At 44.5% G+C, this 24610-nt stretch overlaps 1 protein-coding gene across 6 annotated transcripts in view; it reads left to right on the top strand.

Moving 5' to 3' along the window:
* The window catches only part of cep63 (centrosomal protein 63), a 62342-nt gene extending 39433 nt beyond the window's left edge, over positions 1–22909 (top strand). For 4 of the 6 annotated variants that reach the window (XM_033031674.1, XM_033031669.1, XM_033031672.1 and 1 more), the window contains exons 8-12: positions 1407–1500; positions 11162–11359; positions 14378–14580; positions 17630–17963; positions 21969–22909. In XM_033031674.1, the coding sequence (XP_032887565.1) occupies positions 1407–1500; positions 11162–11359; positions 14378–14580; positions 17630–17963; positions 21969–22118 (979 nt within the window). In that variant the 3' untranslated portion in view covers positions 22119–22909. The remainder of the gene's footprint in view (positions 1–1406; positions 1501–11161; positions 11360–14377; positions 14581–17629; positions 17964–21968) is intronic. The other 2 variants (XM_033031675.1, XM_033031673.1) reach the window with 2 other exon arrangements.
* The last annotated feature ends 1701 nt before the right edge of the window (positions 22910–24610 follow it).

The raw sequence follows: 24610 nt of genomic DNA, 5'->3' as shown, positions 1-24610 counted from the left end.
CAACTGCACCTATGACTACAGGATTATCGATTTTCTCCATGGCCACCAATTTTAGGTTGCAGAAAAATTTTCAACATGTTGAAAAATTTGCGGCGACCATACTGAGGCCGCGACTAGTTCCCAGAATTCAGGAACTCCTCGCGACCATGAAGGAGACTCACCAGAGACCACCAACGAACATGTGGTGACCATGTGGCGATCATGTGGCTAGCGCAGAGTCCTGCACTCGCCTAAAAAGTCGCCTAAGTGGGACAGGCCCTTAACTGTTCTACTGCGATGTTTTCCAGTATCTGGAGCAGAGTGGGATTAGCTTCCCAGAGCATCAAAACTTCGTCACACTTGGTTTCTCTATTCAACTCTCGTCTTCCTTTTACTTATTCCTGCTACCTTTCATTTCAACAATTACTGCCCACATCTCCAACTGCCCCACTGCTTTCCACACTCTTACATTGCTTGTTGGACTGCAATAGGTTAAGGTAGTGGCTCACCACCACCTTTTCAAAGGTTTTGGGGGCTGGGCAATGCTGGCGATACCCAGATTGTGAAAAAAACTATAAAACCAAACTTCACCGTTCTTTGATCTCAACCCATCCTATGTTGCCCCACTAATTCAGGCAACAGACTGAACCAGCTCTCCACATTTCTTTCCAGAAACAATGTTCACAAATGAAGGTCTCGCCAAACTGAATACGATTTTTGTACCATGGCTATGACTGGCATACATTTTCCAGATGTAACAAAGGCTTGATCATCAAATCACCTATTCAATATTTCCTTATGATGTAAGAGGCCATTCGGCTCAGCATTCCCTGTTTACTTTTCATTACATTCTCCCCACATTCCCAACAACTTCTCACAGAATCTACCTTGCCAACTGCACGGACCAATTTACAGTGGCCAATTAATGAATATACCAACTGGTATGGCTTTGGGATGTGGGAGAGAAACTGAAGTACCCAGGGAAACCCCTTGTGGTCATGGAGAATGTGCAATTCTGCACAAATAGCTTCAGCTCTACTAAATGCATCCTACACCACCCGCTTGTCCTTCCCCCTTGTCCTTCTTTATGTATATCTCCATGTTGAATTCCTTATAACACTCTAAAACCTTTTCAATTGATTAATATGGTCTCATGATTCTCCATCAAAGGTGACCTACTCCTTTGTTCTCATACCACATCTTTAGATGCGGGATTTATGACTTTCCATTGGAGTCGGGGAGGTCAGACCACTGAACGTGAACGTACATCTAAAGCAGGCATCAACTTGTAACCATAGCCTTTGAAATAATTACATTGGTAGTTTGTGGTGTAAGATGCTGCAGCTTTGAGGAAATATTAATATGGTTACTTTTCTCAAAGTAGATGTTTTCTCAAAACCATCTTGCAATAAAAACCCTTTCAATAGTTTAGATTCTGCAAAAGAGGAAGTTCTCAAAAAACGTGAGGAGCTGAAACGGATGGAAGCCGAGCACAGTAAATGCAAATCAGAAGTTAAGAAGGTACAAAGTGTATACTGTGCATGTCTTCATTCACCTATTAGTGAGTTAATTGATTTATTTGTTAAAAATATGCTTTTGTTTTAAATTCACCATATTGTTTCTTTAGTCATGTTTCTTACTTTGTTCAAATATATTGCATAACCTGCTCCAAATAGGATAATCTTGTTCTTGGAGTCAATTCACAATTGAGCCTCTGGTAATATTATCGCAATGCTGCTTTGAAAGTACTGAATGGGTTGTAGGGACGTGATTTTCTATTTGCTTCAATCCAAATTTAATTTATCTGATAACTTGATTTCCCATCCCTCCCATTTTTTTCATTTTTCATCTCCGTTAACTTCTCAAGAGTTCACATGACAGTCAACAAGGTCTGCAAGTGATCCTGCACACAGTAAAAATGGTTTTACTCTGGCGAGTATCGTAAGATGTCCACTCATATACCAGCTCCAGTAGGGATCCATGAAATTTCGCCTAAAGTGGTGAATCTTTTTTTCACGCTACTTTTGGCCCTAACTCTGGAAATTGCTAACCCCGCTGCTTCCTCTATAGAACAGTTAACAGTAGAATGGAGACTAATGGCGGTAGCCCTTGTGGAAAGTCAGCTCAGCTTCAGTCACAAATCATTGGCCACTGGCAGGCAGTGCAAAAAATACACGTGAACTTGAAAGTGTAAAAAAGAAATCTATGGCCTTTAGGAATTTGTAAAAAAAAAAAAGCAAAACTATTGTAGGAGCATAGTCAAGAGTGTTTAATTGTCATATTCACCATATTGAGGGAGGCAAGAGAGGAGATTGCAGTGACCTTGACGAGGACCTTTGTTTTTTTCTGTAGCCACACACAAGGTCACGGAGGACTGGAGAGTGGCCAATGTTGTTCCTTTGTTGGGAAATAGAAAGAATCCAGGGAACTATAGGCGGTGAGCCTCACGTCAGTGATAGGAAAACTTAGAAATAATTTTTCGAGATAGGATTTTATTACCTTTTGGAAGAGAATGGGCTAATTCGGGGTAGCCGGTATGGCTTTGTACGAGGCAGGCCATGTCTCACTAACTTGATTGAGTTTATTGAGGAGGTTGATGAAGGTAGAGCGGTGGATGCTGTATACATGGATTTTAGTAAAGCTTTTGATAATGTCACTCATAGTAGACTAATCCAATACAATACAACACAATACGGGTTTATCCGTCACATTGCACATAAAGTGCAAGTGAAATGAATATGTCAGCAGCGATACAATGAGAAAGAACACATAATACACAATAAAAATTTAACACAAACATCCACCACAGTATTCATCACTGTGGTGGAAGGCACAAAAATAGTAAGATTAAACGAGAACTTACCAGTTTGATCTTGATTTTATGAGGAGTTACGATGAGCGATTACGTGAAGAAGGGCCGTCCGTCTGCGTGCGCGTCAATCTTCAAAGCAGCGGTGTTAAATCACAGATAAAAAAGAAGACCTGAGAATAGTAAGATTGTGAAAAACTTGAACTTCCATATGACCTTGATAATATGAGGGTGGGAGCGGTGGGCACGTAATCGCTCATCGTAACTCCTCATAAAATCAAGATCAAACTTCAAACTGGTAAGTTCTCGTTTAATCTTACTATTTTACTTCGGAGTCACGTGAGTGACTACGTGAAGATTTCAAAGCTCTGTGATTTTACGCCGGTTACGAATCCAGGCGTCACACACTGAATGGATTGACCATGGATGCGTGTAATCATTAAAGCATTCAGACATTACGTAGTTAAGTAAATAAACTGATGCTTTAAATGAAAGAAACGTTTTAAAAAAGTTACCCCTCCCAACCTTGGGGGGAAACTAAGGGACAGAACTTAAAATGGTACGTGCAAACACCCCCAGTCCGGTAATGGGTTTTTTATAAAAACCGGTGGACCGTTATTTCATTCGTCCATCCTGCAGCCACTAGGATGTCGTTAAGGGGCACGTCCATAGCTCTTGCTGCCGACGTAGATGCAGCCCTGGTGGAATGAGATTTAACGATATAAATGTTCACTCCTGCTACCGCCATAGCCTCCTTTGACCATCTGGAGATGGTTTGAGTTGATACCTTCTGGTGTGTTTTTTTTATGGCTGATGAGGACCGATTGTTCTGAGCCTCTGAGGTTCTCCGTAACTCTCAGATAGTGGTGTTAGTACGTTACCACACACACAACCGTTGGTCCTCTGGATATGCCAAGAACTGGATCTCCATCCCTGGCATTCCTGGCCTGCTCTGTTTTATCAGGTTCCTGATTATGAATGTTATGTTGTTCATATTGGTGGTCATGTAGTCCAACTGTAGCTTTTGCAGTGTCTGGACTCTTTGTCAGCATACCACCTTCAGGGTTAGTTATAGGCGGTCCCCACTGTCAAAGTAGGGTTAGTACCACGCTCACATCTCATGTGTCCGTGTAGCTTGGCCTTGGAGGTATTAAGTTGTAAATTCCCTTCATGAATTTTGTTGTAAAGGGGTGCGTTCCTATCGACCCGTTCCCTGCTTCCAGCATCAGATAGGAGGAGAGTGCGCTTCTGGCACTATAGATTGCACTATAACTTTGTTTATAGTTATGGTACAGAGTTGATAGGAACTCCAAGGCATCCGTTATCCGAACTGTGTTGTATTTGTTCGGACAGTCCTATGCCTTGAAATGGCCTGCTCAGAATCTGCAGACCAACAAGTTAATACGTTCGTGTAGTGGATGATTACTCCCTGTAACTGGGTTCACTAGGAGGTCCCTGCTCTTGGGCACAGCCATAACTGGCTGGAGTATAGTTCCCAAATTTTTTGGGAACCAGGCTTGAGTAGGCCAATCTGGCACTACCAATATGCCTGTGGCTTAGTCTTGCTTGATTTTGGTCAAGCATCGGTTTGTGAGACAAATTTGCGGAAAGTATACATTAACAATCCTCCCCAATTGAGGGAGAAAGCATCCACTGCCTTTGCTCCTGGATCCTGCTTTGCAGGACACATATCTGGGTAACTGATGGTTAGTCTAGATGCAAACAGATCAATATCTGGTATGCCAAATCGTGTAGTTATTTCGTTAAATACTGTCTGATTCAACATCCATTCTGTGTTGTTATTAAACATTCATGATCCAGCATCTGTCACCGCGTTATATCTACCTCGTAGATTTCCCAAATATTCCTCTTGACACACCAGTGCCAAATGAGGTTCGACAAACTGTCGTAAGATACAGATTTTACACCACCCTTGTTAATGGATATGTGCCACCGCAGTGGTGTTATCAATCTGAATTTGAACAAGCACCGGTTGCATATTGCTACAGAAACCTTGAGTCCAAATTGTGCCCCCAACAATTCTGGGTAATTGATTCCATGTGTTGGGGAATTACAGACTCCTGCTCATTCCATCTGCCCCCACAGCTCTAGACTGTGATTGTGGCTCCCCATCCTTAGCCTCTTGCATAGGCCTGAAGAACCCTCGATGGCTTTCAAGCAACATTTACCTTGAGCTTTCTCACGTTCGTTATCCACCATAGTTATTCAACAATGGCCTCTGCTGGCAATCCATAGTTTTGCCAATTTGGCCTGCATGGAATCTGAGTGTTCGTTCCTTTGCTCGCTGTAAATTCTGGTAATGCAAAGGCCCGTACGTACTGCTGGAAATGCAGCTACTATTTGCCAATTACACTCGCTGTTTGCCTGATAGATGGCTAGTATTTGACTATCAGGTCATAGCAGGCTTGATAAATATAGTTGTTTGCCCCTAGGCAAAGTCACCAACATATTTACTGTTTTTGATAGTAAATTCTAGGTAATCAATTACCCTTGTAGGTGTCAACTTTGATTTAACTGGATGGATGAGGTAACCAATTCTATCAAACAGGGTTTTGGTTTGCTTTGACTGATGCTTCTGCCAATTCTTGGTGACTTCAAAATGAAATTGTCCAAATATGCCATTACTATGTGGCTCTGAGACCTTTGTAGACCCAGAATTGATTTCCGTAGTTTAGTCAATAGTCTAGGAGCTGATGTCAACCCATTTGGCAGATCCATGCCATCCAGTTAAACTTCAAATATCTCCTGTTCTTAGTGAATAGACACCGAATAGTATGCATCTTTGAGGTTGATGCATGCCATGTGACCATTTTATAGGAAGCTCCTATAAAACAGTAGTTAGACCGTAACAAAAATTATTGTTTCTAAACGTCTGTACTGCACAAATGAGTTAAACCTGGATGAAGTGACATCCTCCATCTGTCACATGTCCTGAATGGCAATCCTGCCCAAAATTACTGGGCCTGCCTCGAAGACAACTCCAGTCCAAGTTCCAAGTCTGCTTGAAACCTATGTGTGTTGTGCAGTAAAAATAATCACAAGAGTAAATTACCAACATGTAACTGGTCCACAATCCCTTGTTTCAGTAAACCCAGACCCACCTACTTCCATGGCTACCGGTGGTCTTGTGGTAAGCCCAAAGGCTCCTGATGCGGATTCCTTTTCTCTCCTTGATTGGGAGTAGGACTGGTAGGGAGTGTGGATTCCATGTTTCTCCTGACCTCTGCTTGGGTCTGGTCTGAAAAACCTCATCATACTGAGCCTGCCTTGTAGGACAATTCTGGCCATTATTTTGAGTCTGCCTTGAAAGACGACTCTGATCATATTTCCGTGCCCAGCTTTCAAGCTACCACCGGATTCAGTGAACCGCTTACCCCCTATGGAGGTGGGTGTGTTGTCGCCTACTGATGATTTGCTTGTCGTTGGTACCTTGATTGGTCCGACAGTTTTTGCTTCCTTCTTCTGGTCTTACCTGAAGAGAGGATTCGGCGGCTGATAGCGCTCCCTTGCCGGCATTGTAGCGTGCGGATATTCTGCCAACTGCTGGCTCTTGAGGCCATATGCATGTGCTTCAGTATGTTCATACTTTAAATTCGAGATCAGTTACCTACTGATTACTCACACTCCCCTCCACTGAGAGTGAGATTCGTAGGCAGCCCTGAAAACAGGTGCTGCCGCAGGCCCCTGAGGATACCTGTGCTGACATGGCCCTTCCAGTGGACCTAAATGAGGTTCTAGCTTTGGGTCAGACTAAAACCGACCATGAATGCTCCTCTCCTCAGAGCAGGAGACATTTGTGCAGCCCTGAAAACAGGTGCTGCTGCCTGCGGGTTCTCCATAATACCCGGGCTGTCAATAGCTAGATTCCATCCAGGGAAGCACCCAGTGGAACCTGGATGATTGCAGAAGTACTTATTTTCTGTTTTTTGTATGGAAGCTTGTTATTCCTTTTATATAAAGCATTTTGGTGTTGATTTAAACAGTACAATATAAGTAAAACTTATTTACTTACTTCCTTTCTTCTGCTTGTCCCTCGGAAGGTTTCCCCCCCCCCCCCTTCTTTTGTACTCTGATTCAGAGTGGTTTCTTCCATATGTAGTTCCCCCTCCAATGGGGAAGACATTGGGCTGCCCCATGTGCGAGGCTCCCGGCACCGGCACTGCTGTAGGCCGGGCTGATACTGCTCCCTCCTTTGGAGCAGATCATTGTTGGAGCAACTTCTCCATAAGTTGCTCCATGTGGGAGAAGTTGTCCTCAGACGCTCTCCGTTGAGGGAGGGTATCCCTTTTCCCCGGACTCATCTGAGTCAACGGGTTTGTTAGACTTGCGGGTGGTATTACGTCCCGCAGGACAACTATGGAGCTCCTGCTCCCGCGCAAAGTCTCCTGCCGATTCTAATGTCGGCGCTAATGTCGGGAACAAGACCGTTGCCCGCTACTTGGAATGCTGCGGTCTTCGGCAGCCGACATCCCCGCGGGCCGTCTCCTCGACATCATGGGCTCTGAAAACTACAAAAAGCTTCAAGCCCGAAAGAACGCAGGTAAGTAATTCAACTCTCCTTACCTGCTCATCCCGACGGCTGGGAGGACACAGTGCCTGCCCGTCCGTCGTGCGTGTTGCGTTCAGACGTAATGACGCGCACGCAGACGGACGGCCCTTCTTCACGTAGTCACTCACGTGACTCCGAAGTAAAATTGGCCAGTCCTCCATTCCCCCCGTGGTCAGGACCAGAGTCCAGAGCCAGTCCATAGGCGGCTCTTCCCCACCGGAGACCGCGGCTTCAGGCTGGTGTAGGCCGGCGGTCGAAGATTTAAAGTCCCCGCCGCAGCCAGAAGCACCGCAGACTGCAGGGTCGGCGGTCGAAGCTCCCCCTCCAGGGGTGATGGTAAATCCATGCCGGGTCCGCGGTAGAAGTTGGCCATGGGCCGGCATTCGGAGCTTCTTCTTCCCCCGGGTCCCCAACGTGAGCTCCCGGGCTGCAGACGCCGCGCCAGCTGGAGCTGTGCAGACCGCAGCTTCAGGCTGCTGGTTGCCACGAGCCAGCGAAACGGAGCGCTACCCTCCAGCGAGCCCCAGCGAGGGCTCACCCGCTCCATGCCGAGAGTCCACGCTGCGTCCGCCGCTGAAGCCCCGGGCGCGTCTCCGGGAAAGGCCGCGCCGATCCTCGCTGTTAGGCCACGGGGGAGGCGACCTGGAAAAAGTCGGTTTCCCCCTCACCCCCCCATACCACCCCCCACACAAGACACACAGAGAAACATTAAAAACATACTTTAAAACATAATCCAGAAGATTAAGATGTACAGGATTCACAATGATTTGGTCGTATGGATTCGGAACTGGCTTATTCATGGAGGACAGTGGATGGTGGTGGGAGGTAGACATATTGTCTGACCAGTGGAATTCCACAGGGATCTGTGCTAGGACCTTGCTGTTTGTGATATATATAAATGACCTGGATGTAAATTTACATTACAAACCCACTGACTCACATGGCTATCTGGACTACACGTCTTCCCACCCTGCCCCCTGTAAAGACTCCATCCCCTACTCCCAATTCCTCCGCCTACGCCGCATCTGTTCCCAGGATGAGACATTTCATACCAGGGCATCGTTAAAATGTCCTCGTTCTTCAGGGAACGGGGATTCCCCTCCGCCACCATAGATGAGGCTCACACCAGGGTCTCATCCATACCCCGTAACACTGCTCTCTCTCCCCATCCCCGCACACGCAACAAGGGCAGAGTCCCTCTGGTCCTCACCTTTCACCCCACCAGCCGGCAAATACAACACATAATCCTCCGCCATTTCCGCCACCTCCAACGTGACCCCACCACTCGCCACATCTTCCCATCTCCCCCCATGTCTGCCTTCCGCAAAGACCGCTCCCTCCGCAACTCCCTCGTCAATTCTTCCCTTCCCTCCCGCACCACCCCCTCCCCGGGCACTTTCCGTTGCAACCGCAAGAAATGCAACACCTGTTCCTTCACCTCCCCCCTCGACTCCATTCAAGGTCCCAAGCAGTCGTTCCAGGTGCGACAAAGGTTCACCTGTATCTCCTCCAACCTCATCTTCTGCATCCGCTGCTCTAGATGTCAGCTGATTTACATCGGTGAGACCAAGCGTAGGTTGGGCGATCGTTTCGCCGAACACCTCCGCTCAGTCCGCAATAACCTACCTGACCTCCCGGTGGCTCAGCACTTCAACTCCCCCTCTCATTCCCAATCCGACCTCTCTGTCCTGGGTCTCCTCCATTGCCAGAGTGAGCAACAGCGGAAATTGGAGGAACAGCACCTCATATTCCGTCTGGGGTCCTTGCGTCCTTATGGCATTAACATTGAATTCTCCCAATTTGGCTAGCCCGTGCTGTCTCCTCCCCTTCCTTAACCCTCTAGCTGTCTCCTCCCACCCTCCCATCCGCCCGCCCTCGGGCTCCTCCTCCTCCCTTTTTCCTTCTTTCTTTCCCCACCCCCCATCAGTCTGAAGAAGGGTTTCGGCCCGAAACGTCGCCTATTTCCTTCGCTCCATAGATGCTGCTGCACCCGCTGAGTTTCCCCAGCAATTTTGTGTACCTTGGATGTAAATATAGATGGGTTTAGCAAATCAGCAGATGCAACTAACATTGTTGCAGCAATGTGGACAAAAGGTATTGCAGACAAGGAGGAATGCTGGCAGAAGATGCAGCAGGGTATAGCTCAGCTGTAGAAATGGGCTGAGAAACGGCAGATAGAGTTCAATCCTAGCAAGTGCAAGGTATTTCACTTTGGGTGGTTGAATGTAAGGAAAGAGTACACAGTTCATGGCAAGACCCTTAACTACATGAAGGATGTTGGAGTCCAAGTTCATAGCCACATTTGAGTGCTGCGTGCAGTTCTGGTTGCCCCTTTACAGGAAAAACGTGGAAGCTTTGGAGAGGGTATAGAGGAGGTTTATAGGAATGCTGCCTGGATTAGAGGGTTTCAGCTACAGGCAGGGGTTGGATAGACTTGGATTGTTTTCTCTGGAATGTTGTACATTGAGGGGAGACTTGATAAAAGTATTTAAAATGACAAGAGGCATAGAGTGGACAGTAAGAACCTTTTTACCAGAGTAGAATTGTCCAACACTAGAGGGCCTAATTATATGGCGAGAGGGCGAAAGATTAATGGAGATGTGAGAGGCAAGATTTTTACACAGGGTGGTGGGGGCATGGAACGCCTTGCCAGTGGTGGTGGTAGATGAGATAGTGGCATTTGAGGTTTTTAGATAGGCACATGGAAATGCAGGGAATAAAAACAGATGAGATCAGTTCAGTAGGCATCTTGTTCAGCACAAAGGTCTGGGCCGAAGGGCCCATTCCAGGGCTGTACTGTTCTATGTTCTCCAGTGAAATTCTTATTTGCTGCAGCTTTTCAAGCATATTATGCAATAATGCAACAATAATATACAGTAAGCAACAATACAATAAGTTAATACTGGATAACCAGACCATAATAGTGCAAAACTGAAGTACGTAGGGTAACCTAAAATAAAGCCCATTGTAGATCATTGCTGAGGTATGGTTGTGGTTAGGGTTGTGCAAGAATCTGATGGTTGCTGGGAAGAAGCTGTTCTTGTACTTGGAGGTCACGGTTATCAAACTCCTGTACCTTCTTCATAGAGGTAGCAGCGAGATGCGAGTATGGCTAGGGTGGTGTGGGTCTTTGTTGATATTTTCCAGGGCAATTTGGGATGGACAATTAAATGCTGTCTGCAAAGCCCATGTTCAGTTGAATGAAAAAAATACAAAGTTCCCTTTTGCAAGGGAGGCAGCCAGTGAGAGAGTCAAAAGATCAGCAATTGGTGAAGGGTTCTGCTGATATGCCTAAAGGAAGGCACGTGAAGATAGTTGTGTTTGTTAAAAATATTATAAGCTTTAGACTACTTTAGACTTTACAGATACAGAGAGGAAACATGCCCTTTGGTTAACCAAGTCAGCGCTGACCAGTGATCACCCCATACACCAGCAATATCCTACACAATAGAGACAATTTACAGTTTTTACAGAAGCCGATTAACCAGTTGAGGCAGAAACTATAACAACATTTAAAATACATTTGGACAGGTACATGGATAGGAAAGGATTAAGGATGTGTGCCAAGCACGAGCTGGTGGGACTAGTGTACATGGGGCACCATGGTCGTCATGGGCAAACTGGGCCAAAGGGCCTGTGGTTGTGCTGTACGACTCCATGACTAGCAAACCTGCCTGCTGGGATATTGGTTCCTCTCCAGTGGTTCCATCTTGGAAATATTTTTGTATTACAAAGGAATTTAACCTTCAATGCAGCAGTCGAAGTTGGTATTCTCTTGACACGGTGGTTTATTCCTCCCACAGCTGAGAGACCAAATGAACCTGGTTGAGCAGCAACATCACTCTGAGTTGAAGGGAATGAAACTGGAGATTTCGCAGCTGACCACCGAGCTGCACCAACGTGATGTAGCCATTGCAGTAATGAGTGCAGCCACCACCGACATGGAGCATCAGCTTCGAAGAGAAATGGAGAAAACTGACAGGAAGGCAAAAGAAATTAAGGTTTTTTAAATTAACTTCAATTATTTGTTCAAAAAACTACACATGCAGAAAATGCTGGGAACATTTAACAAGTCAGGAAGCATTTGTGGATGGAGCTCAGAGATAATGTTTCTTGCTGAAGACTCCAGGGAGGTGGATAGGATAGATAATTTATATCCCAGACTAGGGGGCCTCTAAAATTTGACGACACATGATTAAGGTGTGAAGGAACAGATTTCAAGGAGATCTGAGAGGCATTGTTTCCACACATAGGATGGTGGGTATATGAAATAAGCTGCTAGAGGAAGTGTGGAGGCTGGTACAATTATGACATTTAAAAGACATTTGGACAAGAACAAGTATAGAAAAGGTTTGGAAGGAAGTGGGCCAAACACCAGCAAATGAAACTAGTTTAGATGGGCAAAGTGTGGTTGGATTAGACTAGTTGGGCCAAAGGGCCAGCTTCTATACTGCATAATTCTACAAACCTATGACTTGCAAAATGTTTTCAGTATTTTCTGTTATTCATTTATTTCTATGTATGAGTTGTATGATGTTGGTAAATTTCATGTACAGGTCCCCATCGATTTTCCTGCACCTTTGGTTCCAGAGCCTTGCCATGTTATCCGTTTTGCCGGACCAACAGAGGTCACGGCCTTGTGCCATGGGGGAGCTGAGATACTGGCCGACAAAGTTGGCTGCGGGTCGGTTATGATAACGAATCTGAAAGAGTTCCAGAGCCCTGGCCGCAGCCGGCAAATTTGACCTGTTGATCGGTTGCTGTTATAATTGTAAACAGAGTTATTCTGGGTGTGTTAACTAAAATAGTCCGCCGAATCTGTGATTTTGGCAAACAAGCATTTAGTCCTTTCCCTCAATAATAATCTGGAAAGATGCAATAAGGCAATCGGGATTGGAGAAAAATTAGTTACGTTTAACCTTTACATAAGCTTTTGTGTCATCCTTGGGGCAGATTCAACCCTTCGATCGGCGTGGAAATCCCGATGAGTTAGAGATTGGCTGCCTCATCCAACCTAGGTGCCCCCACATAGGGACTTCTGGTGGGGATTTCTTGTATTTTTGTTCGGTTTAAAGGAGGTGCTGGACCACCACTTGACGGAAAATCGGTGGTGGACCTGTATAAAGACAATCTGCTTACAGAACATACAAATTAAGAGCAGAAGTGAACATATTGGCCTTCAAAACAGCTTTTGAGAGGTTTGACAAGGAGGTGGGGATTAGTGCCAAGCTGAACATGTTCTAGTATCTGAAGTTTCCATTTTAAATTGCTAGAATTTGAGCAGAATGCTTTCAGCTATTAATGCCCTCGAGTTCCTTCCCTGTAACCCTTTAAAGCACGGTTTAAAACTTTAACCAAGGTGTTGAGTTAATGGGGAACTGGCACAGAGGAGGATTTGAAGTGGTGTTGATCAGCTGTGATTATATTGTGAGGCAGGCGTGAGGGACCTGGTGGCCGCTCCTGTTCCAACATTCTTGTGTTTTCATCATCTCTCCCCGATCATCTTCTTGCATGTCTTGAGATGTTATAATTGTAGACACAGTTATTCTAGGTGTGTTAACTAAAATAGTCAGCCAGATCTGTGAGTTTGGTAAACAGGCATTTAGTCCTTTCCCTCAATAATCTGGACAAAAAGATTTGATCTCTTGCGGAATAGATTATGAGGCAAGAGTGTTTTATTGTCAGATGTCCCATTGTGCTTAGTTGCTGCAGCACAACAGAATATGTACACTGTATGTACAGAACATAGCACACTGTAAACAATATAAACAATATGATAAACGAGAGAGAAAAAACAGGTTCAGAGTGTATATACGCATACTCATAAGCACACACACACGCACGCACGCACACACACACACACACCATAATGTTTGGGATAAAGACCCATCATTTATTTATTTGCCTCTACTCCATAATTTGAGATTTGTAATAGAAAAAATCACATGTAGTTAAAGTGCACATTGTCAGATTTTATTAAAGGGTATTTTTATACATTTTGGTCTAACCATGTAGAAATTCCAGCTGTGACATGTAATCTTGTATTTCAAAAATGCGAGATGTGAGCATGGCCAGGGGTGGCTAGCGTATTTGATTATATTAAATGCCTTTTTGAGGCAGTGCCCCCTATAGATGCTTTGAGGGTAGAAAGATCAGTACCCGTGATGGAATGGGCAATGTCTATCACATTGTGCAGCCTCCTTCATTCCTGGGCATTTGAGTTACCTAATGCAACCAGTCAGTATCCCTTGTCCCCTGTGGTAATTTACTATTCAGACAAAATATTTGGCGATATGCCAAATCTCCTCAATCTTCTACGAAAGTAGAGGTGTTGATGAGCATTCCTTGTGATTCCATCATTGTGCTGGCCCCAGGACAGACGTTCAGAGATATATATGCATGCCCAGGAAAACATGAAACAGTTGAAGCTTTCCAATGCTGTTCTGTTGATGAAAACAAGTTTATGGATTCCTGCTTTTCCCTTCCTGAAGTTATAGAACGGTATAGGACAATGGTCCTTCACCCACAATGTTTGTGCTGAATATGATGGCAAGTTAAACTGATATCATCTGCCTGTACCTGATCCATATCCCTCTATTCCCTGCACTTCCATGTGCCTATCTAAAAGCAACAGCAAGTCTCAGCAACACCAAATCTAAAAGATTTTTGGACCATTGGGATCTCATCTAGGGCAGAGGTGGCTTGTACAAGAGGAACATGTTGCACCTAAACAGGATATCAATATCGATGTAGGTTGGTTTGCTAGTACTACTCAGGAGGGTTTAAACAAGGTTCCCTGTCCCCTGCACCAACTCCTCAGCTACAAATTCATCTGCCCTTTGGACCTCTTTTTACTTTGGAATGTGTAAGTGTTGGATGAGGATAGGATTGAGCGGAGCAAAGGTGTAGCTAAAAGGGTCCAGACCACGACGTTAACACTTGAACTGAATGGAAAAGTATATTCTCTTCCCTCTTCCCTACCGACTTCTGGAGGCACTGACTAACATCACTTTTTTCAGCAGAATTGTTCGCTGGTGGACCTTCAGGATGGCTACTTTTCATCTTTGACGCAATTGGAGCAGGAAAACCAACGGCTCCAGCAAGAACTTGCTGACGTGAGAAACAAACTGGAGATGTCAGTGAAAGTGGCACAGGATAGATACGAGCTGCTTCTGCTTCAGATACATAACAAGCTGACAGATATCGGAGATATGGAGGACAGGTACGGAATTGCTGGTGAAACTACCGCCTACTGAACTAGAGAGCCAGCAGCTGGGGGAATCTCTTTGATAGCATCATTGCCTGTCACAGATGCTCCTATACAGATAATGTAAAGGCAGTTTTACACATTCACTGTGAGGGTATTCTGCGTTATGTTGTGTGGCATCGTCACGGTACAAAGGGAGAGGGATTCAAGACTAGGCAATTATAAGGCAATGCATATGAGCAGCAACATTTTGTTTCACCGCAGCCTTGATTCCCAGCATATCCTCAGACTTTTGTCCTTTCTGCCAAGCCAGGGAACTATGTGAGGAGTATAACAGCATGCCAGAAATGTTATCAGGCACACCAAGGAAAGTAATGCCAACCCAGTTCGAGTTGCGGCACAGAACTGCATGTGCACTCAATAATTGTCTGATAACAGGAGCATAGGGCAGCATGTTCTTGTTGCAGTGAAGGACCAGGCAGGCAAGTTTAAGAGCCCTGGTTCATGAGAGATGTTGAGGCTCTGCTAAGGAGAAAGGAGGCATACATCAGATTTAGGTCATGATCAAGCAAATCTTTGCGATTATAAGAAGTGTAGGAGTACACTGACAAAGTCAATCAGGTGGGCAAAATAGATCAACAGGGAATGTAAAATAATATACTTAGAGATTCTAGGCGTATACCAAGAGCAAAAGGGTGGCTAGGGGAAGAAGAGATCTCCTTAAATATCAGCATAGCTGTGTTTCTGTGGAGCCACAAGAGGTGGGGAGATATTGAATGAATATTTCTCATCGTTTTTTACTGGGGAAAGGATCATGGAAGCTAAGCAATTGCGGCTGATGAGTTATGATTGGCAGTTTTAAAGGTAGATAAATCCCCAGGACCAAGTGCCCCTTAAACCTTGTGGGAAGCTAGGGAGGAAGAATCTCTTGCAGCGTTATTTGCATCATCTTTATGCAATACCTCGCTTTTAATTAAACATTCTGCCATTTTCGGCCCGTTGACCTAGTTGATCAGGATCCCATTGTAAGCATAGATAACCTTCTTTGCTGTTCACTATACCACCAATGCCAGTGTCATTTGCAAACTTACTAACTATGCCACCTATATTCACGTTCAAATTGTTAGTAAAAATACAAAAAGCAATGGAGCCAGCACCAATCCCTGTGATACATCACTAATGACAGTCCTCTAGTATGAAAGACAGTGTTATACCTCCATCCTGCACAAAGCCATGTTGACTATCTAATCGGGTCCTTGCAGTCCAAGTGCAGGTAGATCCTGTCACCTAGAAATACCTCCAATAACTTACTACTGATATAAGACTCATGATTTTCCTTGCATTCTTTTTTAAATGGAAGCAGCTCTATTGAAAGCTGCAGCCAGGATGTGGTCTGGTCATTTAGCCTTTGTTATATTTTATGATTCCAGCTGTTTCTTCTCATTACATGGAGTTGCTGAAACAGGCAGAAGTACTTCTGGTTGAACATGGTTGCCAATGGTTCAGCCTTTAGCACTGACATGAAGGGCCCTTCTATCATCGAGGATGGGCATGATCTTGGAGTCTCCTCCTGCTGTTAGCACCTAACTAAATGTGGCAGCACTGTACAGCTTTGATTTGATGTGCTGGTTCAGAGGTCACTTAAGTCTTATCTATTGCATGATGTATTTACTGTTTAGCACCTTTATGTGTATCAGACTGGCACATCATACATGGTGCTGCTTTCAGCACATCCCTCTGCCTCCTCATTGGACTCAACACTCAGTTTAGAGATGCCAGCTGGTCGTAGAGAGGTTGTAGGGTGTAGCACAGTGATAGAGTTTGCTGCCTTACAGCGCCAGAGACCGAGGTTCGATTCTGACTATGGGTGCTGTCTGTACGGAGTTTGCACATGCTCCAGTTTCCTCCCACATTCCAAAGAAGTGCAGGTTTGTAGGTTAATATACGTCTGAAAATAGTCCCTGGTGTGTAAGGGTGATCGCTGGTTGGCACGGACTCAGTGGGCTGAAGGACCTGTTTCCATGCAGTATCCCTAAACTTAACTAAACTAAATCCCTGGGCTAAGGAGAGCTGAGCAGCTAAACAAAGAGAAGGAGAGATGGCCACCTGTGTCATAAACATAGAGAGGTGGTATGAGACACTATAGGTTCCAGCTAGTTTACCAAATGTAGAGCAGGCAGTGGCAGTCCCCAACAATGGCTGCACTTGCTGCTCCGGCCAGCCTGCGTCCAAACCTCGAATTACAGCATCAGCAGCTGCACTTGCCCAGCACCAATCCTCCTGGAGATGTGCAAAGTGTCTTGGTGCCTCACCCATACCCAACCATACATCAGGAGGCCACTTCAACCATTACACTGCTGCAGGAGTAGTGGAAGGTGAAGCTGTCAACCAGGTTCCTGGTAGTTCCTGAGGCGACAGATGGCACAATGGGCTAAGTGTTCGGCTGGCAACCGGAAGGTAGCCGGTTCGAATCCCGCTTGGAGTGCATACTGTCGTTGTGTCCTTGGGCAAGACACTTCACCCACCTTTGCCTGTGTGTGAATGTGTGTGAGTGATTGGTGGTGGTCGAAGGGGCCATAGGCGCAGAATGGCAGCCACGCTTCCGTCAGTCTGCCCCAGGGCAGCTGTGGCTACAGAAGTAGCTTACCACCACCGAGTGTGACTGAGGAGTGAATGAATAATGCGATGTAAAGCGCCTTGAGTATTAGAAAGGCGCTATATAAATCCCATCCATTATTATTATTATTATACATAATACTGTAACAACCTTTTTAGCACTGATTCCACTGGTGTTTTTGTTCATGGCAATATACTCCGTGCTGTGAAGTACCATTGTTGTAGTTTTGATACAACCAAGTGACTTCTTGAGGCAGATGAACTTGGGTTAGGATGACAGATATATATTTTTATTTAATAAACTGGCCAAATTTCTTTGGAAAAGAAGATATGGAATTGTTGACTGACTCCTACAGTGACCATGGAAAAATTCATGCTTTTCAATTTTCAGCACATAAACTCTTCCCTGTATGAATTCAAGCCTGTAAATTCTTGTTAACTTTTGCAGGCGAGTGGGAGAGCTCCAGCTTAAACATAAGGAGGAGTTGCAGGAACTTCAGAACCGACTCGTGGAGATGACTGCGAAATCCCAAGATGTCAAGAGGCCAAAACAGAGTGCGCATCCACTATCCAAGTCTGACTCTAGCAACTTAACAGACTGCTCAGGCCAGGCTGGGGAGAGTGACTATAGTGACGCTCAGCAAAGGGATTCGCCGTCTGAATATCTTCAAGCTATCACGTCATACATCACCTTGTATGCAGATAAGAATGAAGCAGATTTTTCTGACAGTGCATCGATGCAGTCTCTACGTTCACTTCATAATGATCAACTTCTGCCTCTGGTATGCTGATTTAGTTGTACTTTTCTCAGTATAAAAATTTAGATTCAGAGTGATAAAAATAAATGTCCATATTCAGGAATTATATACACCTGTTAATATAATTATGAGCTTTGACTGCAACCTAATTCTGTTGACTAGATGATAAACATTGTCAGAAAAAGCAAGTGAAGTTGAGGAAAATGTGCCCCCCAAAACTTATGATCTGCAATGCTTTGCCTGAAAGCAGGTTTTATAAAACCATTTCCATGTACAAAGAGTCACAAAGAAAGAACATGAGTTGCTCAAACACATTCCCTCACTGGCTTGATACTGCTTGGCCCATTCCAGTTGAGATAATATCGGATAAACCCAGTTACTATAGAATTAATTAAAAAATCAGTTTAAGTTTTCCTAGGTTGCATTACTCCTGTCTTGAATGAAATACCTTGCATTTCACATCAACTGGATCAAGATGTAGAATGGGTCACATTTTAATTGCTTGATCTGAGGTCAGCAATATCTTAGTTATTCAACTTTTAGTGCGACTAACTTGGTTTCTGATTTTAATATAACATGCTGTATCTGTTATATCAGTGTTGACTAGGGCCATAGAATCATAGAAATGTACAAGACTTGACGGCTTTAGTACGTTTTCAGGTGATACCAAGATTGCTGGGGTTTCAGACCATGAGGAACGCTGTCAAAGTATATGGTATGTAAATGGCAGACATAGGTGGGGCCCGTGCAAGTGCTCATAGCTACACCTTTAACTTGGAGAAAGTGAGAGAGAGAGTTGTTGAGAGTGAGGACAAGTTCTGCCAGGTGGAAGTGAAATTAGAGGGAAATTGATTGGGGGTCTGTTCATGGAAGGACCGGAGGGTCTTGAGACCTTCCTGGGGGGTAGAGGGGAAGGTTATTGAAGAGCTGAAGGGCTTCTGAGGTGAATTGGATGTAGGGCAGAAGGGACTGGATAAGGAAGGATAGAATGGAATTAAGATATTTGGAGATAGGTTTTGCGGGGCAAGAGCAGGCAGAAACAATGGGTCTGCCAGGGCAGTGCTGGATTTTGGGAAGGAGGTAGAAGCATTTTATTCTGAGGCAATGCACTCTGGGCTTAGACTCTCCCACTACTCATCTGCCCCACAGCTACTCTATTACTCTATCTAAGCCTTTTATTATTCGGTAGGTTTCAGAGATCCCCCCTCATTCTTCTAAACTTCATGGCCGGTTCTCACGGTGCGACCTGACCCAAGACCTAACAAGAGTTTGACATCTGGGAACCTCCTGCGATAACAGTACGGCATTCGTGGACCACCGAGGACCTCCGTGGCGCTATCGTGTAACTTTGTAAGGTCGGGAGAAAATTCAAACATTTTTGAATTTCTCCAAGAGTGACTTGAGCACTTTTTGGTGAGCGTTGCAACATTGTATGAAGCAGATGCCAGTGCGATACCCGTGCGATATCCGTAATGACTCTTGCGGGCACCGTGGGAACTCCTGCGAACGGTAAACCCGGAAGCTTGACAGAGGGGACATAAGGTGAGTAATAGGTATTAAAGGGGGCTTGGGGTGTGGAGGAAGGGAAGGGGGGGGGGGGGTGCTCGGGGTGATTACAATGCTCTCTGGGGTGCGGGAAGAAGGGTCTCGAAAAGCAACTCGCCGCTTTGCTCTTAAGACAAATTGCTTCGATTTGAATCTCCCCGCAGTACAAGGAAGTAGAGGCAAGGCTGCGCCGTGTGTTGGAAGGAACTGCAGATGCTGCTTTAACCCGAAGATAGACACAAAAAAACTGGAGCACTTCATCGGGTCAAGCAGCATCTCTGGAGAGAATGAATAGGTGACGTTTCGGGTTGGGAGACCCTTCTTCAGACCCGAAACTCTCGAGCCGAAACGTCACCTATTCATTCTCTCCAGAGATGCTGCTTGACCCGATGAAGTGCTCCAGTTTTTTGTGTGTCTATCTTCGGGTTAAAGCAGCATCTGCAGTTCCTTCCAACACACGGCGCAACCTTGCCTCTACTTCCTTGTACTGCGGGGAGATTCAAATCGAAGCAATTTGTCTTAAGAGCAAAGCGGCGAGTTGCTTTTCGAGACCCTTCTTCCCGCACCCCATAGAGCATTGTAATCACCCCGATCACCCCCAACCCCCCCCCCCCCCCCCCTTCCCTTCCTCCACACCCAAAGCCCCCTTTAATACCTATTACTCACCTGATGTCCCCTCTGTCAAGCTTCCGGGTTTACCGTTCGCAGCAGTTCCCACGGTACCCGCAAGAGTCATTACGGATATCGCACGGGTATCGCACTGGCATCTGCTTCATACAATGTTGCAACGCTCACCAAAAAGTGCTCAAGTCACTCTTGGAGAAATTCAAAAATGTTTGAATTTTCTCCCGACCTTACAAAGTTACACGATAGCGCCACGGAGGTCCTCAGTGGTCCACGAATGCCGTACTGTTATCGCAGGAGGTTCCCAGATGTCAAACTCTTGTTAGGTCTTGGGTCAGGTCGCACCGTGAGAAAGCCCTTTCAGCGAATACAGGCCCAGAGCCTATATACGTTAAACCAATACGTTAAACCTGGGATCATTCTCATAAACCTCCTGTGGACCTTCTCCAACGCCAACACATCCTTCCTCAGATTTGGGGCCTAAAGCTGCTCACAATATTCCAAATGAGGCACCTGACCGGTGTCTTAAACAGCCCCAGAATTACTCGTATATTCTAGTCCTCTCGAAATGAAGGCTAACATTGCATTTGCCTTGCAGATCATTGTAAAAGATTCATTTCAGATGATAACACTGCTGTGAGTTATACCTCAATATTTACTGTGGTCGATTCTGGAAATTGGTTCAGCTTCCCTCTGAAGCTTTGCAGTGGGTTATATGATCCAACGACTAATACCTGCTGTCACAGACCCTCTGGCACCAAACCTTACCTTTACATAACATACACATTTCCCTTCAGTTCTGCCTCATGTTTCTGAATCACTGTAATGGAATACTAACAGGTTTCAAGGATTCAGATCAATAATGGAGGAAAAACATTCAGACAATATAAAATTTAAAGCACAAACATATTAAAGCAATAACCAAGCAATGAGAAAATAGCAATAGTATAACAATACAAACTTCAGTTAAAGCAACAATAAAAACACAAATACACTACAATATAAATAGCAATGCAAAACGGCAAACAACTACTGAGTCTCACATGTCCTTCAGCCTGAAAGCTGTAACTTCTGTTTAAAAGCTTGGATTCAAGATCTTTGGAAGAACTAGAGATAGACATAAAATGCTAGCGGGTCAGGCAGCATCTCTGGAGAGAAAAAATGGGTGACGTTTCAGGTCAAGAGCCTTCTTTAGAAGAACCAGTGTTCCCTGGTGCCGCTCCAAAAGCTTGGTCAAGGAACAAAAGTATGTTTTAAAACTAGCTATCCTCCTTAGTGTCAAAAACAAGTTATTTGTTCTATCAGAGGCCAATGTCTCTGAAAAAGTAAAAGTTAATCTTAGTGACCTTGTAATTTACAGGTTCTTCTAAATTAGGCCAAGCTTTTTCCCAAATATCTCATTGCATTTCTAAGCCAGTCTGCTTTTGATTGACAGGCAGTGCTGATGATATAGCTGAAAAGCATGCATATTGCTGTTAGCTGACAGCTCCTTTTTTTGCTGAGACAAGTCTGTTTAACCCTTAGATTACAATTGCATAATCTGTCCATGCACAGTTTTTGAATACATTTATGACTCCTGCAGTTAACATTTCCCAAATGCATGCTTTACTTGAATAACTTTCCAAGATTACATTTCTGTAAACTGGTGGTTCTCCTTGAACCATCTTGTCCCATCATTCCAGAAGTAGAAAGGTGTATCTCCATTAGGGCATTTGCTTTCGCAGGAGAAGAACAGATGTTGATGTAAACGTCTTCCACTGTTAAGGGTTTCAATTAGTGGTTGTGTACACATGATATAAATTAATCCACATTGCCTCTGATTTGCCTACCTTAGTGAAACTTCTTTTGCTCTTATTTCAGAGCCCAGCCATTGAATCTCCCAACACATCGATAGCAGCCAAGTTTCTTGAAGAGGAGGATAAAAGGTCACAGCGACTCTTAAAACAACTGGACATGCATATTGATGAGCTCAAAATAGAAAGTGAAAGAACTGTTGACAAATTTGTGTGATCTCCTGACCAAAGGACAGCTTACATGCTACATACAATGGAAATTGCTTGGTATGATAACGGGTAACTTGGAGCTATTGTGTAGATTGCTGTGCCTCCTTGATTGGCCCATTTGTTTCCTTGCACTAAACCTCCTATATTAGAGTTTAAATTTGCCATCATTGTCCATGTCCTGGTTTCATATGGTTGCTTTTTGTTTTCTCTACCCAAAATTATACCAGAAAGGTAAGACTAGCTTTCAGGTGCAAGTGTACATTTGGAGATGGGCTTCAAACTCCCTCTGCAGTTTCCTAAATCCATGCCTAAATGTATCCATTTACAGGGAATTGTGCAAAACCAAGGGGTTCATCTTTGAACTGTCAAAGCTGCAAGCCATAATTGTGGAAGTATTTTATGACCACAGCACTGAGCATAGGATGATGATATCTTGTTGGTGTTATGTAAACCGGAAAATCCAAACTGCAAGGGAAATTTGCGAATGTTTTGTGTCTAAAATCATGGTGCAATTTATTTGCTACATTGTTGTGCATTGATGAATGAAGATCTCCAGGTCCTTCTGCTAGTGTTCTTTGATGCAAGTAAAGGAAGGAAATAGTGGTCTACTTTATATTGCCTTTAGATCGTTTTATCTATTGCCTGTCTCAGGGCTCACTCAGTCATGTTAAATATTTTCACAGAATCAGTATTGTACATCAAAGGTATTGATGCAGTTGGATTTCACTAGAAACTAATGCAAATGTGTTTTTATTTATTTACATAAGATTTATCAATAAATTTAATATAGAATTGAAACATTTATCCTACTTGTTTGGTAAGGGACAGCACTTTTACACTAATATAACGTTCATACGATGCGTGATTGATATTTGAATAGTTCTAAAATTCTCACCTTGCCAAGTATGGTACAATAGGTGCAGGAGCAGGCCATTCGGCCCTTCAAACCAGCACCGCCATTCAATGTGACCATGGCTGATCATCCCCGATCAGTACCCCGTTCCTGCCTTCTCCCCATATTCCCTTACTCCGCTATTTTTGAGAGCCCTATCTAGCTCTCTCTTGAAGGCATCCAGAGAACCTGCCTCCACTGCCCTCTGAGGCAGAGAATTCCACAGACTCACCACAAAAGTGTTTCCTCGTCTACGTTCTAAATGGCTTACTCCTTATTCTTAAACTGTGGCCCCTGGTTCTGGACTCCCCCAACATCGGGTACAGTGGAGCACTGGTCGGTACTGCTATCTTACAGCTCCTGAACCCCATATTTTATCTCGACCTTGGTTGCTGTCTTCAGACACAAGGAACTGCAGATGCTGGAACTGAGCAAGATATGGTCTGAAGAACAATCCCGACCCGAAACTTCACCTATCCAGGTTCTCCAGAGATGCGGACTGACCCGCTGAGTTACTCCAGCACTTTGCCTTTTTGTTCAAGAGAGTGCAGATGCTGGGATCAAGCAAAACATAGTGCTGGAGTGCTAGAAATGGGCATGGTTAAATAAGGGTCCCGACCCAAACAACGTCCCTGTATTTTCCTCCCCAGGTGCTGCTTGAACTGCTGAGTTCTTCCATCACTTTAAACTGCTGGAGGAACTCGGCAAGTGAGAAGCATCTTTGGGGGATGGTTGGGGGGGAGACATTGTCTACTTTTTCAGAATGTCAACTCTGATTCCTTTTTCTTTGCTGCCTTTGTAAAGTTAGGGTATTTTCATTGTGACCATATGATTTTCCTCCTGGTAACCTTGTTACCTCCTGTATGACAAAGTGAATTGGCCTCTGTAAATAGTCCTTGTGGGTGGCAGGTGAATTGGAAGACAGGAGGGAGTTGACAGTGGATGGGAATGAGAGAGAAGTAAAATGGGGATTAATGCAGGATTGGTGTATGATCTGTGTGGATGTGGTGGGATAAATGGACCATTTCCATTCTGTATTACTGCAACAGTATAAAATGACAACATTTTAATTTTGCTGATCGCATTATATTCTATTTGCTGACCATTGCACAGACATGTTCACAGGCATTTTCTCCAGATAGGAATCTAACCTTGGATCAGTCGTGAGAGATCTGCATCTGCTCAATTAGAAATCTCTAACTAGCCTTGAGATGATGATGAGCAGCTGCCTTGAAAAAACCAGACTCATGATCGTTTTTGTATTTGTTTGATATAAATGATTTTTTTCTAATGCCATCATTTATAATTAATTCCTTAATTGCCTTGTGGTTTTGGTGGTGGTCTGTGCTGAACTGCGGCAGTCGCTCTGGTGAAAGTCATTCCACACTAGTTTAGTTTTTAGTTTTAGACATAGCGTGGAAACAGGCCCTTCAGCCACTGAGTCCACAGCAACACATTCGCTAGTTCTACGTTATCCCAGTTTCGCTCCTAGACATTAGGGGTAATTTACAGATGTCAAATAACCTACAAACCTGCACGTCTTTTGGAATGTGGAAGGAAACCAGAGCATCCGGAGAAAACCCACCCGGTCACAGAAAGAATGTACA

The sequence above is a fragment of the Amblyraja radiata genome, chromosome 13 (genome assembly GCF_010909765.2).
Source record: "Amblyraja radiata isolate CabotCenter1 chromosome 13, sAmbRad1.1.pri, whole genome shotgun sequence".
Classification (NCBI taxonomy): Eukaryota; Metazoa; Chordata; class Chondrichthyes; order Rajiformes; family Rajidae; genus Amblyraja; species Amblyraja radiata.
This window is presented reverse-complemented; position numbering and strand designations above follow the sequence as displayed.